General features: G+C 42.4%; 1 protein-coding gene across 1 annotated transcript; it reads right to left on the reverse strand.

Annotated features, from left to right (window-relative positions):
* Positions 1-6: 6 nt before the first annotated feature.
* Positions 7-19,797, reverse strand: LOC106606715 (voltage-dependent calcium channel gamma-5 subunit-like). Its single transcript, XM_014203072.2, has 6 exons — positions 19,490-19,797; positions 5,153-5,426; positions 4,394-4,480; positions 3,034-3,174; positions 2,654-2,799; positions 7-2,186 (listed from the first exon to the last, which is right to left on the reverse strand). The coding sequence occupies exons 2-6, from the start codon at positions 5,346-5,348 to the stop codon at positions 1,926-1,928; spliced, it is 831 nt and encodes a 276-aa protein (XP_014058547.1). The 5' UTR covers positions 5,349-5,426; positions 19,490-19,797; the 3' UTR covers positions 7-1,925.
* Between the last annotated feature and the right edge of the window lie 1,772 nt (positions 19,798-21,569).

Raw genomic sequence — 21,569 nt, forward strand, 5'->3', positions numbered from 1 at the left:
CGTTGTACGACGCATTTATTTATTATTTATTGAGCTTGACCTACATATTTGCATATGCAATTAATCATCCAGTTTGATTAACCAACTGACATCCAACCCATGTCTATGAACATTCGTATGAGTTTAGAGACAGATGGTCAATATGGAGTGGTGGGAAAAGTCTACAGAGCGAGAAACCCTTTACTGACGGTTAAAGTCTATGTGAAACCCTTTATTGATCAGCAAACAGACATAGATAAGGTCAGAGTAACATGAGTTCCCCCCTTAATTGGCCAATAAATAGATACACAGTGTCTAGATAAGGTGTGCAAATAAATGATTTGAAACATAGTGGACAGATGGGTGTTTAAGTCCTGATTCTATACCCTTCTGACCTGAAGGGATTCTGTCTGCTTCATAGTGTAAGTGATGAAACACTGACTCCCAGTGTATTGATGTGACATTACAATACATGGAAGCAAAATTTAAATCCAATCCATTAATCGGTGTTATACCGATGGTTGGTCCAGACTGATGGTTTATACGGTTGTGGCTACCATTACAGCGCCATCTAGTTGTCACGTTGGGGATAGCAGTTGTTGACAACTAGCATTTTAGCTCTAACTAACCCTTTTCCTAACCGTCATTAATTCTCCTGCTGCGTTAGTTCTCAGAACATCAATATCTTCAAACTGGAGTTAATGAATGAAATTCCGTTCCATCCACAGGCAATGTCATTAAAAAGATTTTGCAAAGTCTATTTATTTCCCACATTTAGATATTCTCCAGATATTGTACAGTACAGTTTGTATGCAACAGTTGCTATGCCGAAGGCATGAAGCTGACACTCAGAATGAATCATTTTAAGCAGCAACTACATATATGACTTGTTTTACAATGGTTCGCTATATTCATACAATGTACAACAGTTATACATATGCATGTGTAAAAAATCTGTCTAAGAATAAATACCAATTACTTTTCAAATAATTCATTTTTACATGATACATAAACAAAGCTTTGTTTGGGGGGAGATTCCATAACATGAAAACGTAATGTTGGCAGATCCGTGAGCCAGCAGGGACACGTCCATTTAAAAACTCCAACATGAAGCAAACTACACAATTTAACATATTACACATACACATTTAAAGGTGGAATCTGCAGTTGCTTCATCCATTTTTGGACCTCTTAAGAATATGATGTTATAATATTACAAATGCCTCATGTGCTTAGTTCAACCAAATGAAAAGCTTATTTCACTCCAATGTTTGTAAACAAACACTATATACCTTCAAAACATGGTAACTATAATTTAGATATCATGGATGGCCAGTCCATGCATCCATAGCTCTGTCTATGAATTTGAGAGTGGTTACATTTCTCCAGCCCCATCCCTCAGCTTTTTACTGAAACGGGTGGGGAGTTCGCTTTGTTATTGTTTCAACTGCTGATTGCCGCTTTAACATAGTGACATGTATTGTTCCCGTTCAAAAATTTGTGTAAATGTTATTTTGGTCCTCGTCAAGTTAACTAAGCAGTGGCAGTATCCTGATATAATAGAAAATACTCCTGAAAGAACTCTGCACTTTGCTGCCATCTGTAGGTAAGATGTGGCACAGCGGCATCAACTGTTGCCTCAGCAGCAATCATGGCTGGTAGAGGTTTTCAAACAAGGTCCAGGACACAGCATCACAATGGGAACGAACAACAACAAAATAAAGAGACAGAGGCTTCCTTGTATATCTATTGGGACTGATCTCCCAGTAAACTAACCAGGCGGGAGGTTCTAGCCACACCCAGCAACTTTCCAGCAACCCTCCACAGATTCCAGATAACTTAAAAAAGAAAAAAGAAAGCTGACCTTAGATCAGTATCTAAAAGCAACATCACCTATGACTTCTCACCCTTGACCCTTGGCGACCTGCCCTGACCTGATGACCCCTTCAGCAGGGTGAGGAGGAGACCTGGTCGTAGTCGGGACACTTGAGCAGGGCCGGGTAGCTGGCGCTCATCTGGAGCGAGGTTTCGCTGGAGATGTCCGAGGGGCTGCGTCCGCGTGCCCAGGTCTCCGGGTGTAAGAACTGACCGGAGTGGTCAGAACAGTTACTGAGGCGCGGCCGGTAGAAGCCAGGGTGGTGGCGCTGGTACATTTCCTCGGCTGTGTAGCGCTTCATGAACAGGTAGACGGACATGACGCCCGCACTCTGGAGGGGAGAGAGACAGAGAGAGACAGACAGGAGACGATAAAGGTTAGAGGACACTGCACTCTGTAGTATAGAGAGCCAGAAGACCCAGAAGACCCAGAAGAGAGGGTACCACACCAGCAGACGACAGGTAAACTAGTGATTAGAGCGTTGGGCCATAACCGTAAGGTTGCTGGTTCGAATACCCGAGCCTACAAGGTGAAATGCAAGGCACTTAACTCTAATTTGCTCCAGGGGTGCTCTACTACTATGGCTGTAGTATTTCACCTCACCTATCCAGTGTATGTGACAATAAAAAAACATATTCTTTGGTAGTGAACTATCATATAATGTAGATTTTTTCTACAACAAATGTTGTACCTCAGTGAGTGCATGTTTCTTATTTTTTCTCATCTTATTCAACTGTCACCATGCACCTGCAACAAAGATAGCTCAGATGTGCGAGTGCCTTTTGAATTTTGAAGTACCTCAGTGAGCAGAAAGGAGATGGCAGCGAAGGTGAAGGACCAGCCGTACCGGTAGCTGAAGTAGGACTCACTGCTCTTAGTCCTGTTCAACATCTCATCATTAATACTGGATATATACAGCACGAGACCTACCACCAGAGCCAGACCTGACGGGGGGAAGGCAAAAGAGAGATTAAACAAACCTTCAAAGCCTGAACATCAGTCAGAGAAAGAAACAGACAGACAGAGAAGACAGATAGTGATCGTGTTAAAGCGAGATAGACACCGTCACATTCTGTAGCTGAAGCAGAGACAGCAGAAAACAAGGAGGAGGAGAAGTAGGGAAGAAGAGGAGAAAGAAAAGGAGGTGAGGAGAAAGAGATGGAAGATTAGAAGAGTACCTGAGAGGATGAAGAAGATTCCGGAGACAAAGGCCAGGATGGTGCGATGAGGTCGGACGTGTCCGATGTTGTTGAGCACAAAGCCGATGAACATGAAGAACAGACTGACCAGAGGAAACGGAGTGGCTGAACGAATCATCTCTGAGAGAGAGAGAGAGAGAGACATCAACATAGAGAAAGACAATGATTACTACACAGAAACAGAATTTCACAGACACATATAGCTATGCTCATCTACAAACTCTTATACTCTGCTTTCATCTACAAACTCTTATACTCTGCTTTCATCTACAAACTCTTATACTCTACTTTCATCTACAAACTCTTATACTCTACTTTCATCTACAAACTCTTATACTCTACTTTCATCTCAAACTCTGAACATAGAGGGTCCAAACAATCTTCCTGTCTACCAGAGAGCTTTCAACAGGCATCAACCAAAACCTAATGAGGCTGGGACTTTAGAGAGAGTCAAAGTCCCCTCAGTGTGACTCCTCAGAGTTATTATCTAATAAGTATTCTGAAGCAGAGAGGAGTCAGCAGGGTGGAGACCCAGAGATGGTGGGAGTTCTGATGACTCATTTTATTCTGTATGGGCAGACTGGGCTCGGGGCAATTGGAAAGAGACTTGAATAGTAAAGAGGTAGTCATTCAGACACGCTAGGAGGAGGAAAACACATTTCAATAAAACTGCATTGTATTATTACGTTTAAGCATTAGAGCCTTAATTGGTGATGTGAAAGTTTAAATACTGATGATAAAGAAGCACCATTTTACTCAAGTCTCTTGCCACCCAAGAGTGAATATATTATCTCTCGCATTCAGTCTGTTCTTCCATTTCTTCACTTTAGAACGCTGGTTACAAGCCATGACTGATATTTTCATTCCATTCATCGAACAGGAACTCAGAACACCTCAGTAATAGTTCTTCCAATGCACATACAGCTTCTTAATGGTACACTGCTCCCTCTCACCGCTTCAGCTATTCAGGTAGAAACACTGTTCAGCTAAGTAACCACAAGAGGGTGCCATATGTTGATACATTGTGTCACTTGTCCTTATTTGTCCTGAATGCATTGGCAGTATTACAACCACCCACTCACTCTGAACCACAGAGTGCTTCATCTACTAACACACAGACAGGGTCTATTCAATCAAACGCTGTACATCGAGAAGAGAGGCAGTGACCCTTTAGAGCAACTGGCCCAAAAGTTGATATATATTATTATTGTTGCTCAAGCATATTGTTCAATTATGTATACATTGCTTTGGCAACAGAGGCAACCACCCAATAAAGATTGAGAGGGAGAGAGAGCGAGACAGAGACAGAGAGAAGGAAAATTAGAGAAATATAACTTACTAAGTACACTGACTGTGGACTCAGAGGTCAGCTGTAGGTTCATGGGCATGATGTACTCTATGGTGAAACAGCGACCTGCCTCTTCACCTGGAAGAGAAGAAGAGTGTGATTATAGAGAGCCTATAAAGAGATTGTAGATGTTATTATTTAACCTTTATTTTGACAGGGAGACATGCCGACAGGAAGACATGCTGAGACTTTCCATAGAGGGGTCATAATAGTTAGGCTAAACTGTAGGCCGAACCATTGTAGGCCAAACCGTTCGGACGCTACAGACGATTTTGTGAGAAGACCGATTTTCGGGTCCGACAAACACCGCTCTAGCTCTGTCACCTTTCACCGCAAATGCGTAAATGCAACATTCTCCCTCTCATTCCCCAAAACAACCAGACAGTGAGAAAGAAGAACAAACGTGTCCCTTACCACTGACACAGGGTCAGGTCTGATTTCATCTCTCTAATAGTTACACTCTTAGAAAAAAAGGTGCTATCTAGATCCTAAAAGTGTTCTTTGACTGTCCCCATAGGAGAACCCTTTGATAAACCCTTTTTGGTTCCAGGTAAAACCCTTTTGAGTTCCATGTAGATCTCTTTCCACAGAGGGTTCTACATGGAACCCAAAATAGTTCTACCTGGAACCAAAAAGGGCTCTCCTATGGGGACAGCCAAATAACACTTTTGTAACCTTTTTTTCTAAGAGTTTACAGCTAGAATTGGTCTCAATTGGTCTGATCCAGGTTCAGCTGGAGATGGTAGTGACCTGCCAGGAAGCAGACTCTCCAGAGTCCAGAGTGCAGGGAGGTCCTGATGTCAGTGGTCTGGTTCAGGGGCAGGATGACCCCCTCCTCCAGGTACAGCCAGTAGTCTGTAGAGACCGCAACTCCCAGAAGCCCCAGCCCGCTGACCGCAAACACGCTGCTCAGCAATGCCAGAGCCTTCCTGCCGCACACGCTCATCACGGTAGGATCAGAGGTGGTCCGCACCAGCAGGGGGCACTGGGTCAGAGGTTAGAGGTCAGGGGTGAGAGGTCAGATCTGTGGGGAGAAGTAGAGGGTTGTTACTGTTAATGGGGTGACACGGATGTAGTTGGTGACACAAGCAGAGAGACCTACTGGTAGTGAACACACTTAGGGTGCAAAGGACCATAAAAGGAACAGGCACACACACACACACACAATTGACTGGCATGTGCTTCTGTACGATTGGTAGATGATGTATAACGGGACAATGCTGCTAGATCTCTCAGACAGAGATACATGTCATACTGCCCTATGTCACTCAGAGAGAGAGAGAGAGAGAGAGAGAGAGAGAGAGAGAGACAGACAGAGAGAGACAGACAGACAGACAGACAGACAGACAGAGACAGACAGACAGACAGACAGACAGACAGACAGACAGACAGACAGACAGACAGACAGACAGACAGACAGACAGACAGACAGACAGACAGACAGACAGACAGACAGACAGACAGACAGACAGACAGAGACAGACAGACAGACAGAGGAGATGGCGTTCAGCTGCCATGAAAAGAAGACAGGCGGCTGCAGGCGTAATGGAACTTCTATTCACTCTGGAGAGAAAGAGAGAGAGAGAAAGAGAGAGAGAAAGAGAGAGAGAGAGAGAAAGAGAGAGAGAGAGAGAAAGAGAGAGAGAGAAAGAGAGAGAGCTAGCTCGCTGACAGCAGCATGACACAAACACAGCCGCCCGACCCTGTGCTGATGTTCTAATACTATCCTTTCAGTTCTCTCTCTCTCTGCTCTGTGGCTGTGAGGACACGAGGATGAATCTATAGGCCAATTACTGATAAAGCATGAAGAGTAACACCTTACAGCCACACAAGAAAGAAACAGTGGGAGAATGCGTGGCTGGGTGCTATGAGGTGTTTGAATAGACATTTCAAAGGTAGACTGAAAATGTTTCTCAGTGAATAGACTTAATGTCCTGATTTAAAACACAGCTGTAGGCTCATTGTGGTGAATTCCCCTGGACTTGAGAGGGGATATAAATGACTGTGTGGGAGGTGTGGGCGTGCTGACAGGCGTTAGAGTGTTGGAGGAACATCAAGCGCTGAAGGAGGACATGCTTACATGATTGGTGTGTGTATGTGAGTGAGACAGAGAGAAAGGTGGTAATTGAGGAGATTTTGCAATAAAAATTGGACAAAGTGACAAAATAGAGAGGGATAAATGAAAAATATGATCTTTGTGATTCATTTTCTTTCAGAACAGGTACTCTCTCTGTCTCTATTTTTTTTAAATGTAACCTTTTTTTAACTAGGCATGTCAGTTAAGAACACATTCTTATTTACAATGACAGCCTACCCCAGACAGTGACTGGGTTGTGCACCACCCTATGGGACTCCTAAACACAGCCGGATGTGACACAGCCTGGATTTGAAACAAGTACTGCAGTGACGCCTATTTGTACTGAGATCCACTGTCTTAGACCACTGCGCCCCTCTCTTGCTCTCTCCCAAAGTGAAAAAGATAATAAACAAAAGCGAAATAATCAATAAAAAAATTCAAAGGAATAGACATTTCAAATGTCATATTATGGCTATGTACAGTGTTATAATGATGTTCAAATAGTTAGTACAAAGTACAAAATGGAAAATAAATAAACATAGATATGCGTTGTATTTACAATGGTGTTTGTTCTTCAACAGGTCACAAATCTTGCTGCTGTGATGGCACACTGGTATTTCACCCAATAGATATGGGAGTTTATCAAAATTGGATTTGTTTTCAAATTCTTTGTGGTCTGTGTAATCTGAGGGAAATATGTGTCTCTAATATGGTCATATCTTTTGCAAGAGGTTAGGAAGTGTAGCTCAGTTATCACCTCATTTTGTGGGCAGTGGGAGCCAGGTCTGCCTACGGCAGCTTCTCTCAATAGCAAGGCTATGCTCACTGAGTCTGTACATAGTCAAAGCGTTCCTTAATTTTGGGTCAGTCACAGTGGTCAGTTATTCTAGTTTGCTCAGTTTTTTTGTTAATTCTTTCCTGATGTGTCAAGTAATTTTCTTTTTGTTTTCTCATGATTTGGTTGGATCTCTCTCTCTCTCTTTCAGTATCTCTCTCTCTCTCAGTCTCTCAGTCTCTCTCTCTCTGTAAGTCTCTCTCTCTCTGTCTCTTTATCTCACTCTAACTCTGTCTCTCTTTCGTCTCTCTCTCTGTCTCTCTGTCTCTCTCTCTGTCTCTCTCTGTCGCTGTCAAATTCAAATTCAGATCGCTTTATTGGCATGAAATACAATTTGTAGATATTGCCAAAGCAGTATAGTGGGACAACATTTCAGTAAATACAGTACAATGCAATGAGGATAATGAAATCCAGTTCATTTCAGTAGTAATAATAATAGTACAAATAATAATTTATACATGTACAACACTACTGCTGTTGTATTGTGGAATCTTCAGGTCGCTACATTTAATTATATAAAAAGAAGATTATAAAAAGACAAAGAAAGAAAGGCTAATAAATAAACAACAACATGAACATGATGATGTTTCCACGATATATTACTGTCAGTTATATACAATGTAAATACTTCAAGGTCATGGGATGTCCCTCAGTCTCTCTCTCTCTTAGTCTCTCTCTCTCTTAGTCTCTCTCTCTCTTAGTCTCTCTCTCTCTCTTAGTTTCTCTCTCTCTCTTATTCTCTCTCTCTCTCTCTCTTAGTCTCTCTCTCTCTTAGTCTCTCTCTCTTAGTCTCTCTCTCTTAGTCTCTCTCTCTCTCTTAGTTTCTCTCTCTCTCTTAGTCTCTCTCTTATTCTCTCTCTCTCTCTCTCTCTCTCTTAGTCTCTCTCTCTTAGTCTCTCACTGTCTCAATTCAATTCAATTTCAATTCATGGGGCTTTATTGGAATGGGAAACATATGTTTACATTGCCAAAGCAAGTGAAGTAGGTAATAAACTAAAGTGAAATAAACAATAAAAAATTATTAGTAAACATTACACTCTCAAAAGTTCCAAAAGAATAAAGACATTTCAAATGTCATATTATGGCTATATACCGTGTTGTAATGATGTGCAAATAGTTAAAGTACAAGAGGGAAAATAAATAAATGTAAATATAGGTTGTATTTACAATGGTGTTTGTTCTTCACTGGTTGCCCTTTCCTTGTGGCAACAGGTCACAAATCTTGCTGCTGTGATGGCACACTGTGGTACTTCACCCAGTAGATATGGGAGTTTATCAGAATTGTATTTGTTTTCAAATTCTTTGTGGATCTGTGTAATCTGAGGGAATTATGTGTCTCTAATATGGTCATACATTTGGCAGCAGGTATATCTCTCTGGTCACCCCCAAAGCCAATTCCTCCTTTGGCCGTCTCTCTTTCCAGTTCTCTGCTGCCAATGACTGGAACGAACTACAAAAATCTCTGAAACTGGAAACACTTATCTCCCTCACTAGCTTTAAGGACCAGCTGTCAGAGCAGCTCACAGATCACTGCACCTGTACATAGCCCATCTATAATTTAGCCCAAACAACTACCTCTTCCCCTACTGTATTTATTTATTTTATTTTGCTCCTTTGCACCCCATTATCTCTATTTCTACTTTGCACTTTCTTCTACTACAAATCTACCATTCCAGTGTTTTACTTGCTATATTGTATTTACTTTGCCACCATGGACTTTTTTTGCCTTTACCTCCCTTATCTCACCTCATTTGCTCACATTGTACATAGACTTATTTTTCTACTGTATTATTGACTGTATATTTGTTTTACTCCATGTGTAACTCTGTGTTGTTGTATGTTGTCGATCTGCTTTGCTTTATCTTGGCCAGGTCGCAATTGTAAATGAGAACTTGTTCTCAACTTGCCTACCTGGTTAAATAAAGTTGAAATAAATAAATAAATAACTAAAAGGAAGCTTAGCTCAGTTTCCACCTCATTTAGTGGACAGTGTGCACATAGCCTGTCTTCTCTTGAGAGTCAGGTCTGCATTCGGAGGCCTTTCTCAATAGAAAGGCTATGTTCACTGAATCTGTACAAAGTCAAATCTTTCCTTAATTTTGGGTCAGTCACAGTGGTCAGGTATTCTGCCACTGTGTACTCTCTGTTTAGGGCCAAATAGCATTCTAGTTTGTTCCTGTTTTAATAAATTCTCTCCAATGTGTCAAGTAATTATCTTTTTCTTTTCCCATGATTTGGTTGGGTCTAGTTCTGTTGCTGTCCTGGGGCTCTGTGGGGTCTGTTTGTGTTTGTGAACAGAGCTTCAGAACCAGCTAGCTTAGGGGGCTCTTCTCCAGGTTAATTTCTCTGTAGGTGATGGCTTTGTTATGGAAGGTTTGGGAATTGCTTCCTTTTAGGGGTTTGTAGAAATTTAACACCTCTTTTATGGATTTTGATCATTAGCGGGTATCGGGTAAATTCTGCTCTGCATGCATTATTTGGTGTTTCACATTGTACACAGAGGATATGTTTGGAGAATTCTGCATGCAGAGTCTCAATTAGGTGTTTGTCCCATTTTGTGAATTCTAGGTTGGTAAGCGGACCTCAGGCCTCAGAACCATAAAGGGCAATGGGTTCTATAACTTCTTAGGGCTAGGCCCCTTTTTTCTCAATTTCCGCCTGAATGACGTCCCCAAAGTAAACTGCCTGTTGCTCAGGCCCTGAAGCCAGGATATGCATATAATTGGTACCATTGGAAAGAAAACACTTTGAAGTTTGTGTAATGTTAAAATAATGTAGGAGAATATAACACAATAGATATGGTAGGAGAAAATCCAAAGAAAAACCAACTGGAAATGTGTTGTTTTGAGAGACCATCCTCTTACAATGGCAAGCATAAGGGCATAGAGGTAGCAGGGCGGCATATAGCCTAGTGGTTAGAGCATTGGACTTGTAACCGAAAGGTTGCAAGATTGAATCCCTGAGCTGACAAGGTAAAAATCTCTCGTTCTGCCCCTGAACAAGGCAGTTAACCCACTGTTCCTAGGCCGTCATTGAAATAAGAATTTGTTCTTAACTGACTTGCCGAGTTAAATAAAGGTATACTGATAATTATCTCCCAGGGTTCAATTCCTATGGCTCTCACAGGGTGTCAGCAGTCTATGTTCAAGGTTTCAGGCTTGTAACTTCAAAAACGAATAAGAAATAACATTTTTAGTAGAAGGACACAGTCTTGGAAATTCATGTTTACGCGCCATGAAGACAGGATGCACCTGCTAAAATCGGTTTCCTATTGAACATACTTCTTTCTGTAAGAAATATTCTAGTTTGATTACATTTTAGGGTATCTGAGGAGTAAATAGAAATGTATTTTGACTTATTGAAACAAAGTTTAGGGGTAGATTTTCGGATTCCTTTCTCTGCATGTTGATCGAGTGGATTACTCAAATCGATGGCGCCAACTAAAGACTTTTTGGGATATAAAAAATGATTTTATCTAACAAAACGACACTACATGTTATAGCTTGGACCCTTTGGATAACAAATCAGAGGAAGATTTTCAAAAAGTAAGTAAATATTTAATCGCCATTTGTGAATTTATGAAACCTGTGCCAGTGGAAAAATATTTTGATGTGGGCGCCGTCCTCAAACAATCGCATGGCATGTTTTCGCTGTAATAGCTACTGTAAATCAGACAGTGCAGTTAGATTAACAAGAATTTAAGCTTTCAAACGATTTACGACACTTATATGTACCTAAATGTTTAATATCCATAATTTGTATTACTTATTTGAATTGCGTGCCCTCCAGTTTCACCGGAAGTTGTCCCGCTAGCGGGACGCCAAGGCTTAAATTAGATGTTTGTCCCATTTTGTGAATTCTAGGTTGGTAAGCGGACCTCAGGCCTCAGAACCATAAAGGGCAATGGGTTCTATAACTGATTCAAGTATTTTTAGCCAGATCCTAATTGGTATGTCCAATTTTATGTTCCTTTAGATGGCATAGAAGGCCCTTCATGCCTTGTCTCTCAGATATTTCACTGCTTTGTGGAAGTTACCTGTAGCGCTGATGTTTAGGCTGAGGTATGCATCGTGTCTAGATGAAATTTGTATTCGTGGTCCTGGCAACTGGACCTTTTTGGAGCACCATTATTTTTGTCTTATTGAGATTTACTGTCAGGGCCCAGGTCTGACAGAATTTGTGCAGAATATCTAGGTGCTGCTGTAAGCCCTCCTTGGCTGGGGACAGAAGCACCAGATCATCAGCAAACAGTAGACATTTGACTTCAGATTCTAGTAGGGTGAGGCCGTGTGCTGCAGTCTGTTCTAGTGCCCTCGCCAATTTGTTGATGTTGAAGAGGGTGGGGCTTAAGCTGCATCCCTGTCTCACCCCCTGGCCCTGTGGAAAGAAATGTGTATTTTTTACCTATTTTAACCGTACACTTGTTGTTTGTGTACATGGATTTTATAATGCCTAAACATCAGAGCCATAATCTGTCAAAAAAACAATGAGAAGACTTTGCCTTTGTTTTGGTTTGTTTGTTTCTCAATTAGGGTATGCAGGGTGAATACGTGGTCTGATGTACGGTAATTTGGTAAAAAGCCAATTTGACATTTGCTCAGTATATTGTTTTCACTGAGGAAATGTACGAGTCTGCTGTTAATGATAATGCAGAGGATTTTCCCAAGGTTGCTGTTGATGCATATCCCATGGTAGTTATTGGGGTCAAATGTGTCTCCACTTTTGTGGATTGGGGTGATCAGTCCTTGGTTCCAAATATTGGGGAATATGCCAGAGCTGAGGATGATGTTAAAGAGTTTAAGTATGGCCAATTTGAATTTGTGGTCTGTATATTTTATCATTTCATTCAGGATACCATCAACTCCACATGCCTTTTTGGGTTGGAGGGTTTGTATTTTGTCCTGTAGTTCATTCAATGTAATTGGAGAATCCAGTGGGTTCTGGTAGTCTTTAATAGTTGATTCTAAGATTTGTATTTGATCATGTATATGTTTTTGCTGTTCGTTCTTTGTTCTTTGTTATAGAGCCAAAAAGATTGGAGAAGTGGTTTATCCATACATCTCCATTTTGGATAGATAACTCGTGCTGTTGTTTGTTTGTTGTTTGTTTAGGTTTTGTACTGCCAAGTTAACACCTTCAATATTACAGTGAAACATTTTGTCCAGGAAATTGTCTAGAAGGAATTTAATTTGTTGTTGCCTAATAGTTTTTTTGGACAGATTACCACACTACTTTCCTTCCATCTATAGCATTTCTTAATATTATTCAGTTCCTTTGGCTTTGATACCTCATGATTGAGCATAGCTCTGATCTGAAAGAGGTGTCAGTGGACTGACTCTGAACACTCTAAGAGACTCTGGGTTGAGGTCAGTCATAAAGTAGTCTACAGTACTACCGCCAAGAGATGAGCTATAGGTGTACCTACCGTAGTAGTCCCCTCAAAGCCTACTATTGACTATGTACATACCCAATGTCCAACAGAGCTGCAGGAGTTGTGGCCCGTTTTTGTTGGTTATGTTGTCATAGTTGTGTCTAGGGGGGCATATGGGGGAGGGAATGCTGTCACCTCCAGATAGGTGTTTGTCCCCCTGTGTGCTGAGAGTGTCAGGTTCTTGTCCAGTTCTGGCATTTAGGTCGCCACAGACTAGTACATGTCCCTGGGCCTGGAAATTGTTGATCTCCCCCTCTAGGATGGAGAAGCTGTGATCGTTAAAGTATGGGGATTCTATTGGCGGGATATAGGTAGCATACAAGAATATTTTTCTCTGTAGATATCATTTCCTCATTCATTTCTAGCCAGATGTAAAATGTTCCTGTTTTGACTAATTTAGGTCTGCTCTATACCAAATTAGCATGCCCCCTGAGTCTCTTCCCTGTTTCACACCTGGTAGTTTGGTGGATGGGACTACCAGCTCTCTGTAACCTAGACAGCAACCAGTGGGTCCGTCTCCTTTATACCATGTTTCTCGTAGGATGACAATGTCTTTATTTCCAATTTCTTTGATGAAGTCTGGGTTCCTGCTCTTTAGGCCAAAGGCAGGTGACCTCAGACCTTGTATATTCCAGGATGAGATATTAAATGCTTTGTGTTACGTAGCGTCTAGTGTTGTTTTTGTGTGGTTCAGGCCCGGACCATCACAGCAGGTGTGAATAGAGCATGTTGAGCATCTGATACATACTTCTTAGAGTCCCAGGATGAGGCTTGGGCGGGTGTAATAGTGGGGGTTGGGCCTGTTGCTCTGCTCACGGCCTGGGCATATGTCCTGCTGCCATGTTGACGTCCTTGCCGCAGGGGCGGGGGACATGGGGTGGGCAGAAGGGGCATAGGTCTGATATGGGGTGACCTATATAGGGTGTGGCCAGGGTTTGCTTGGGGTGGTCTTAACTGGTTGGGGTGTGGCTGGTGATGCTGTGGTCTGGGTGTAGGTCCTCTTGGTATGGGTTCTCTCGGTGCAGGTCCTTCAGGAGCGGGTCTTACAGGTCTGGGCGGGGTGTCCGTTGCTCTGTTGCTCCTATGTAAGGTGCTGAGGCTATGGATGAGGGTTGGGATTGCTGCCTTGTAGAGGTGGACCTAGTCGTAAAGGCTGTTCAAGTCCAGGTTGGAGTGGTGGGCCTGGTAGACATTAGGTTTTAAGGCACAGTATTGCTTAATGCTTGCATTCACCCGCTGTATTGTGGCAGGGTGAAAGCCTTTTCGTGGTAGCAGAGTGGAGATAACCACTTGTGCGTTGGAGAAAGTGGAAGAAGCTTTTTCAATCACTCCCTTGAGTGCTGTGGCCGCCCCCTTCACTGCTGGGCCCTCAGGTCATTTATGTCCGTGTGAATTATGATGTGGCTGGGGGACCCTAGTCTGTCCTCTGACAACATCTCCAGGGCATGCCTAGTGTTTGGGCACCAGTGTTTAGCCACTTTGGGAAAAAGTTTATCCTCTTGAATCTATTTGCCATTTGAGTGAATGAGGAGCACAATCTCTGGCTTTGTGTGTCCACAGTGGATGTGTGGGGTTTTTCAAGGTAGCTATCAGGGGAGCTGACAGGGGGGCTGTTAGGAGGGGGTGAGGTCTGTTGGGTTGGTGGGTCCTGTGTTGTCTCTCCCATTGTGGTGTTGAGGTTGCGGTCTGGGTCTGAGGTGGGCTGTTCGACTGGCTTCTCTGGGGGAGTGTCCTGCTCTCTGTCACACCTCAGGTTTCTCACCTTCTCCTTCAGTGCCATGTGTGCCTTTTTAAGTTCTCTCACCTCAGTCCGTAGAGCAGTCAGCTCTCAGACAGCTGTCCATCTCCACCTTCTGCTCTCTGGGTGTTGTTGTCTCTCTCCAGTTCTGTGACTTTACCCCTCTCAATGATGGAGGAGCAGTGCAGATCTGGGACCTGGGTGTGATCAGTGCTGGGGAGTTGTCACAGAGAGAGAGAGCCTTTCCTGCTGTGCTCTCTCTTTGAAATTATCCTGCCATTGTTTGGCTCAAGAATTTTCACACCTCTCACTTGAAGTTGCAACCAGGTCAGTTCTGTCCTAGCAGCTTGGTAGTTTAGTATTATTTATGTATTAAGCGTTATATAACAACATTACCTAGAGATAATTGTCTTTTTCTTTTTGGCTTCAGAAGTAGGTTCAGACCGAACAATACTCACTCAGTTATGTGTTGGATGGTATTTCCAGGTTCGCTTGTGTTTCTTCTGCAGGTTTTGGTTTGTTAGAAGTTTGTTCTTGATAGTCCTTGGTAGTAATAGTCCATTCAGGTAATTTGGTCCAAAATGGAATTTTATCCTTGTAAAAAAAGGCAAGTTTATCTACATTTATCCAACTCTAATTCTATCTTCTATCTTCTCAGAGAAAGAGAGCGACTGAGAGAGAGAGAGATAGAGAGAGACAGAGAGAGTCTCTTTGACAAAGAGACAATAGGGGATTGGTGGTCAATCTGGTGGGTTGCTGTCCCCGTCCACATGGCTCTCTCCCCCCATCTCTCTCTCCTCTCTCTCTCTCTCTCTCTCTCTCTCTCTCTCCTCCCCCCCTCTCTCTCTCCACCACCTCTCTCTCACTCTCTCTCTCTCCCCCACTGTCTCTCTCCCCCTTCTCCTCTCTCCTCTCTCTCTCTCTCTCCCTCTCTCTCTCTCATCCCTGTTTCCTGCCTCTGATTCATGTTTCTGGGTGTGCTCACTGTGCTGTTTAAACAATTCTAACCCGAACAGGGAGATTAGGAGTCTAAATCCTAGCCATCATGAAATGTCAAAGTGCTACAAATCAATCTATTATCTCATTTTGATGGCATCACAGCTAAATCCCAGCCAAATGCAACTATTAGTCAGCTGGATGTTCAAGATTGCCAATCTAAAGCATGATGATGTCTCTCAGTATGGCTTGAATTTATCTTCAATTAAGGACTTGAATGTCTTGGATGGTTGGATGGGAACGGTTTTAAGTTAGGTCACATGTAAGCATGCACACACCTACTGCACACAGATATACAGATGCGTGTACAGTAGCAGTCAAAGGTTTGGACACACCTACTCATTCAAGGGTTTTTCTTAATTTTTACTATTTTATACATTGTAGAATAATAGTGAATATCAAAACTATGAAATAACAGATATGGAATCATGTAGTAAGCAAAAAAGTGTTCATCATTTTATATTTGAGATTCTTCAAAGTAGCCACCCTTTGATTTGATGACAGCTTTGCACACTCTTGGCATTCTCTCAACCAGCTTCACCTGGAATGCTTTTCCAACAGTCTTGAAGGAGTTCCCACATATGCTGAGCACTTGTTGGCTGCTTTTCCATCAATCTGTGGTCAAACTCATCCCAAACCATCTCATTTGGGTTAAAGTTGAGTGATTGTGGAGGCCAGGTCATCTAATGCAGCTCTCCATCACTCTCCTTCTTGGTCAAATAGCCCTTACACAGCCTGAAGGTGTGTTGGGTCATCGTCCTGTTGAAAAACAAATGATAGTCCCACTAAGCGCAAACCAGATGGGCCCAAGCAAGTCTCTTCTTCTTATTGGTGTCCTTTAGTAGTGGTTTCTTTGCAGCAATTCGACAATGAAGGCCTGATTCACGCATTCTCCTCTGAACAGTTGATGTTGAGATGTGTCTGTTACTTGAACTCTGTGAAGTATTTTTTGGGGCTGCAATTTCTGAGGCTGGTAACTCTAATGAACTTATCCTCTGCAGCAGCGGTAACTCTGGGTCTTCCTTTCCCGTGGCGGTCCTCATGAGAGCCAGTTTCATCATAGCGCTTGATGGTTTTTGCGACTGCACTTGAAGAAACTATCAATGTTCTTGAAATTTTCCGGATTTACTGACCTTCATGTCTTAAAGTAATGATGGACTGTCATTTCTCTTTGCTTATTTGAGCTGTTCTTGCCATAATATGGACTTGGTCTTTACCAAATTGGGCTATCTTCTGTATACCATTCCTTGTCACAACACAACTGATTGGCTCAAATGTATTAAGAAGGAAAGAAATTCCACAAATTACTTTTAACAAGACACAACTGTTAATTGAAATGCATTGCTGGTGACTACGTTATGAAGCTGGTTGAGAGAATGCCAAGAGTGTGCAAAGCTGTCATCAAGGCAAAGGGTGGCTACTTTGAAGAATCTCAAATAAAAATATATTTTGATTTGTTTAACACTTTTTTGGTTACTATATGATTCCATATGTGTTATTTCATCATTTTGATGTCTTCACTAATATGCTACAATGTAGAAAATAGTAAAAATAAAGAAAAACCCTTAGAGTAGGCGTGTCAACTTTTGACTGGTACTGTACATGCATCTGTATATCTCTGTACATCTCACTCGGATGCATAAACAAGCACACACACACACACACACACACACACACACACACACACACACACACACACACACACACACACACACACACACACACACACACACACTCACACACACACACACGCAGACTGAAGTGAGACTGAATACAGAGACAGTCTTCTATTTACATTCAAAACCCTGTCACTCACTCACACCAGGCAGTGAGTCAAAAGTCAAATTTAGACATGTTCCACTTTAGTGTGACTTATTAAAACAAATGATCTGTGTCATACTGGATATGAAAATCCCCCAATTAACACCAAGGTGATTGTTGAGGGAATGAGTAAGAACATTTTATGGACCCGTGATCGTGTTCATGACATCATCACTGGTAAAAGGGAGGAGGTAAAAAACATCAGAGGGGCAAACTGTTAACAAAAGAGACAACTGTGACAGCTACAAAACATCTCAACTTGTGAAAAAGGCCTGTCCTACTGTATATGCCCAGCAATTCATATTGCTAGGCCCAGGTAGCTAGGCAAGTAGCCTAGTGGTTAGAGCATTGGACTAGTAACCGAAAGGTTGCAAGATCGAATCCCTGAGCTAACAAGGTAAAAATCTGTTGTTCTGCCCCTGAACAAGGCAGTTAACCCACTGTTCCTAGGCTGTCATTGAAAATAAGAATTTGTTCTTAACTGACTTGCCTAGTTAAATAAAGGTAAAATTAAAATAAGCATCCTCTATGTTACAAGTGTGTCATCAGACCTACACCCAACCTGTGACTGAAGCATGTCCTGTCAGTTAGTTACAATCAACACCATCCTAGTACTACCCCTGATTGAATGAATATATGACACTGTGTTGACTGATGGTAGCCTATACTTCAGCTCTATGGTTGTGATGTTCTGTTTCTAGGCTACGTATTGACGTGTATCTATTTATATAAGACTTGCAACCTGCTGTAAACGGCTGATAGCTGCACATTTCTCCAGAGTCCCATTCTTTTAGTCTCATAACTCATAAACCTATCCATGGTGGGCTTCACTGTGACTGGGGTTTGTAGGGGGATTTATAGACCAGTTTATAATACATGGGACCACAGCCAGTTTACTGGGAAATGTCCAGCCTTAGAGGATTTAGGTCTACAGATGAACAAAATGTACTACAGAGAAATAAAATGGACTTGTCGAAACTGCAGAGCATTTTTGCAACAGTAAAAGCAACCCTTTTAAGGTGTTGTTTTGTAAAAAATGTGCTTATTATCTTTGTCTCTCTTGGCATATTTGAATAATTTTATTGGCAGTCTCCCAAAACATATCTGTGCAATCCAGACTAAATTAATTAGCTAAATGGGCAAAATATAAATTCAAATGAAGTATTTTAAATAATTTACCAAAGATGTGGACACACTTTCTCAATACAGATTCCATCACACTAATATGCAATATGGCTACAGGCTGCAGAATGCAGATGCTATAAAACGTTCGAGAATTCAGACACCACTGATCCTTTCAATCAGGTTTGAATTCGTTTTCAATAATAATTTTAGCAGATGCTCTTATCTAGAGCAGTTCACAGGTGCAATTAGGGTTACGTGCCTAGCTCAAGGGGCGACAGATTTTTCACCTTGTCGGCTCGAGGATTCAAACTAACCAACTTTAGAGGATGGCATTTGTCATTTCGGTGTTGTCGACTTGCAGAGGACATTGCAGGTAGTCTATAAACGGATTGTCCGCGGCGACAGCGTCATTTCATCGGCTCTCTATTGTGCAGTTCATTCAAAGGTGACAGTAGCGCGCGATTCTCTATAATTTCCCGTCCAGACCCATTATCTCTTTCTCTCTCTCTTTCTCTCTCTCTTTCTCTCTCTCTGACAGAGGGAGAGGGACAGTGTGCCCGAACGAAAACAACTTTCCATTGCTCTGATCCGCGAAAAGATATCGATCAGAAACAGTGATGAAAGAAAACAGACCAATAAATTGTCCAATCTAGCTCTTTGGTGAGATAAAATAAATAATTTGCAGTGTTAACTATTATTCACGTCACTTTGTATTACAGCTACAAGTTGAATGGTTTAGTGAAGTGACATTTCTTTGAACCGGAGAAACCGCTGCATGCATGGGACCTATCCATGGACCTGAAATTACGAATAAAAACAGAGGCAAAGTGCCCTGCGCTGTAGTACGAAAACATGTTTCTTACATTGGGGTCTAATCACTCAACTTCATTCAAACAATTTACTGTGACTACAGATATCAATTTTAACTCCCGATTCAATCCAAATATCCCCTCTTATATTCAAATGCGAAGGTCATACAAAACGCAACTCATTGGGAAATAAAAACGTCCAATTTAAATTCCTTATTGGACCAAATAAAGTCGGTATTACATGAGATTGCGTACCTCGATCTGTGTGCGTAGGATGAGTCTGGGTTCTCTCTCAGTAGTTCTCCCTCCTATGTGTGTCTTAATCTGCACCCCTCACAGACAGTAACAAAATGTGTTGGAACGCCCCTGGGTAAACAGACAAGACGGACGGAGGTGCACACCGTAACCACTCGCTTCTTGGCATGAAGGTGCGCTTCCTCCAGAGCTCCTCGGATTTAGCAGGCGATCTCACTCACTCACTGCTGACGACGGACATATCCGCAGACCGTACCAGCACCTAGCTGTCCTGCTCAGCTCAACTCTGATGCTTCAGCTCAACTCAGACGCGTTGTGCCATGGTAATTGATATCATCACCATGCTGCGCTGAATGCGGAGGCTACGAGAGAGAGAGAGAGAGAGAGAGAGAGAGAGAGAGAGAGAGAGAGAGGGAGAGAGAGAGAGGGAGAGAGAGGGAGAGAGGGGGAGAGAGAGAGAGGGAGAGAGGGGGAGAGAGAGAGAGGGAGAGAGAGAGGGAGAGAGGGAGAGAGAGAGAGAGGGAGAGAGAGGGAGAGAGAGAAACAAACTATTTCATCAGGTTACATACAGTCTTACACTTTTTCTGAGGAAGGTGCCGTCAATATCACCCCCTAAAGGAGTCCAGTCACCAATGATAGATGCACATATGGCTTACTGTATATTTAGAACATTTTGAGATCATCAAAAATGAAATAATAAGTCTACCTCTGGATTTCCCTAGATTGCCTGAGAGAGATCGTATTGATATATGTTATTTATGGCCCAAATGTGCAATTCCTCAAAGTATCCTAAAAATACATCTGAAACATGTCCTCTTATTTTGTGAAAACATGTCACACATTTCTGATAGAGTGAGCAGAAAATAACTTCTCACTAGTGAAAAAATACAAAATAAGCCCCAGCAAAACAGCTGATACAAAGGCATCATAATCACTGTGCCTTTATTCTGTCCTGTCTAGAAACAGTCCCGGGCCCCTGGGACTTCAGCACCAAGGCCAGCCCTTGCCATGAACGAAAGACAGATGAAAGAGAGATGGAATGCTTTGGGCTGGATTCAATGCGTTTGGCAGAAGTATCGCAGAAAATCCATGTTACAGCGCGATTTAAATTTAAAGGCAATGTTCCCGTGTTCACGGAGACTTCATTGACGGTAAACACTTCATATGTCAGCTCAATCGGACATTACTTTTAAATCTCTGTAAACATAAGGAACACATACACTCTAAAAAGAAAAGGTTCCTGGAGTATCCTTTAGGGGTTCTTCAAATTGAAACTGTGGGGGAACCCCTATAAGTTCTTCGAAGAACCCTTTAAAATAACCCCTTTTAATGGATCATCAAATAAACGTTTGAATAACTTTTTTAAATATCCCCCCGATATTATTATCCCCCCGATATTATTTGTGGGCTATACTCGGCCTTGTCTTAGGACGGTAAGTTGGTGGTTGGAGACATCCCTCTAGTGGTGTGGGGGCTGTGCTTTGGCAAAGTGGGTGGGGTTATATCCTGCTTGTTTGGCCCTGTCCTGGGGTATCATCGGATGGGGCCACAGTGTCTTCTGATCCCTCCTGTCTCAGCCTCCAGTATTTATGCTGCAGTAGTTTATGTGTCGGGGGGCTAGGGTCAGTCTGTTACATCTGGAGTATTTCTCTTGTCTTATCCGGTGTCCTGTGTGAATTTAAATATGCTTTCTCTAATTCTCTCTTTCTCTCTTTCTTTCTTTCTCTCGGAGGACCTGAGCCCTAGGACCATGCCTCAGGACTACCTGGCATGATGACTCCTTGCTGTCCCCAGTCCATCTGGCCGTGCTGCTGCTCCAGTTTCAACTGTTCTGCCTGCGGCTATGGAACCCTGACCTGTTCACCCGACGTGCTTGTTGCACCCTCAACAACTACTATGATTATTATTATTTGACCATGCTGGTGATTTATGAACATTTTAACATCTTGACCATGTTCTGTTATAATATCCACCCGGCACAGCCAGAAGAGGACTGGCCACCCCTCATAGCCTGGTTCCTCTCTAGGTTTCTTCCTAGGTTTTTGGCCTTTCTAGGGAGTTTTTCCTAGCCACCGTGCTT

This window comes from Salmo salar, chromosome ssa03 (genome assembly GCF_905237065.1).
Source record: "Salmo salar chromosome ssa03, Ssal_v3.1, whole genome shotgun sequence".
Taxonomy (NCBI): domain Eukaryota; kingdom Metazoa; phylum Chordata; class Actinopteri; order Salmoniformes; family Salmonidae; genus Salmo; species Salmo salar.

Coding starts and splice junctions, on each gene's coding strand:
- LOC106606715 (XM_014203072.2), bottom strand. CDS start 5,348: ATGAGCGTGTGCGGCAGGAAGGCTCTGGCATTGCTGAGCAGCGTGTTT. Junction 3,175..4,393: donor GTCCACAGTCAGTGTACTTA/GTAAGTTATATT, acceptor TCTCTCTCTCAG/AGATGATTCGTTCAGCCACT. Junction 2,187..2,653: donor TCTCCTTTCTGCTCACTGAG/GTACTTCAAAAT, acceptor TCTCCCCTCCAG/AGTGCGGGCGTCATGTCCGT.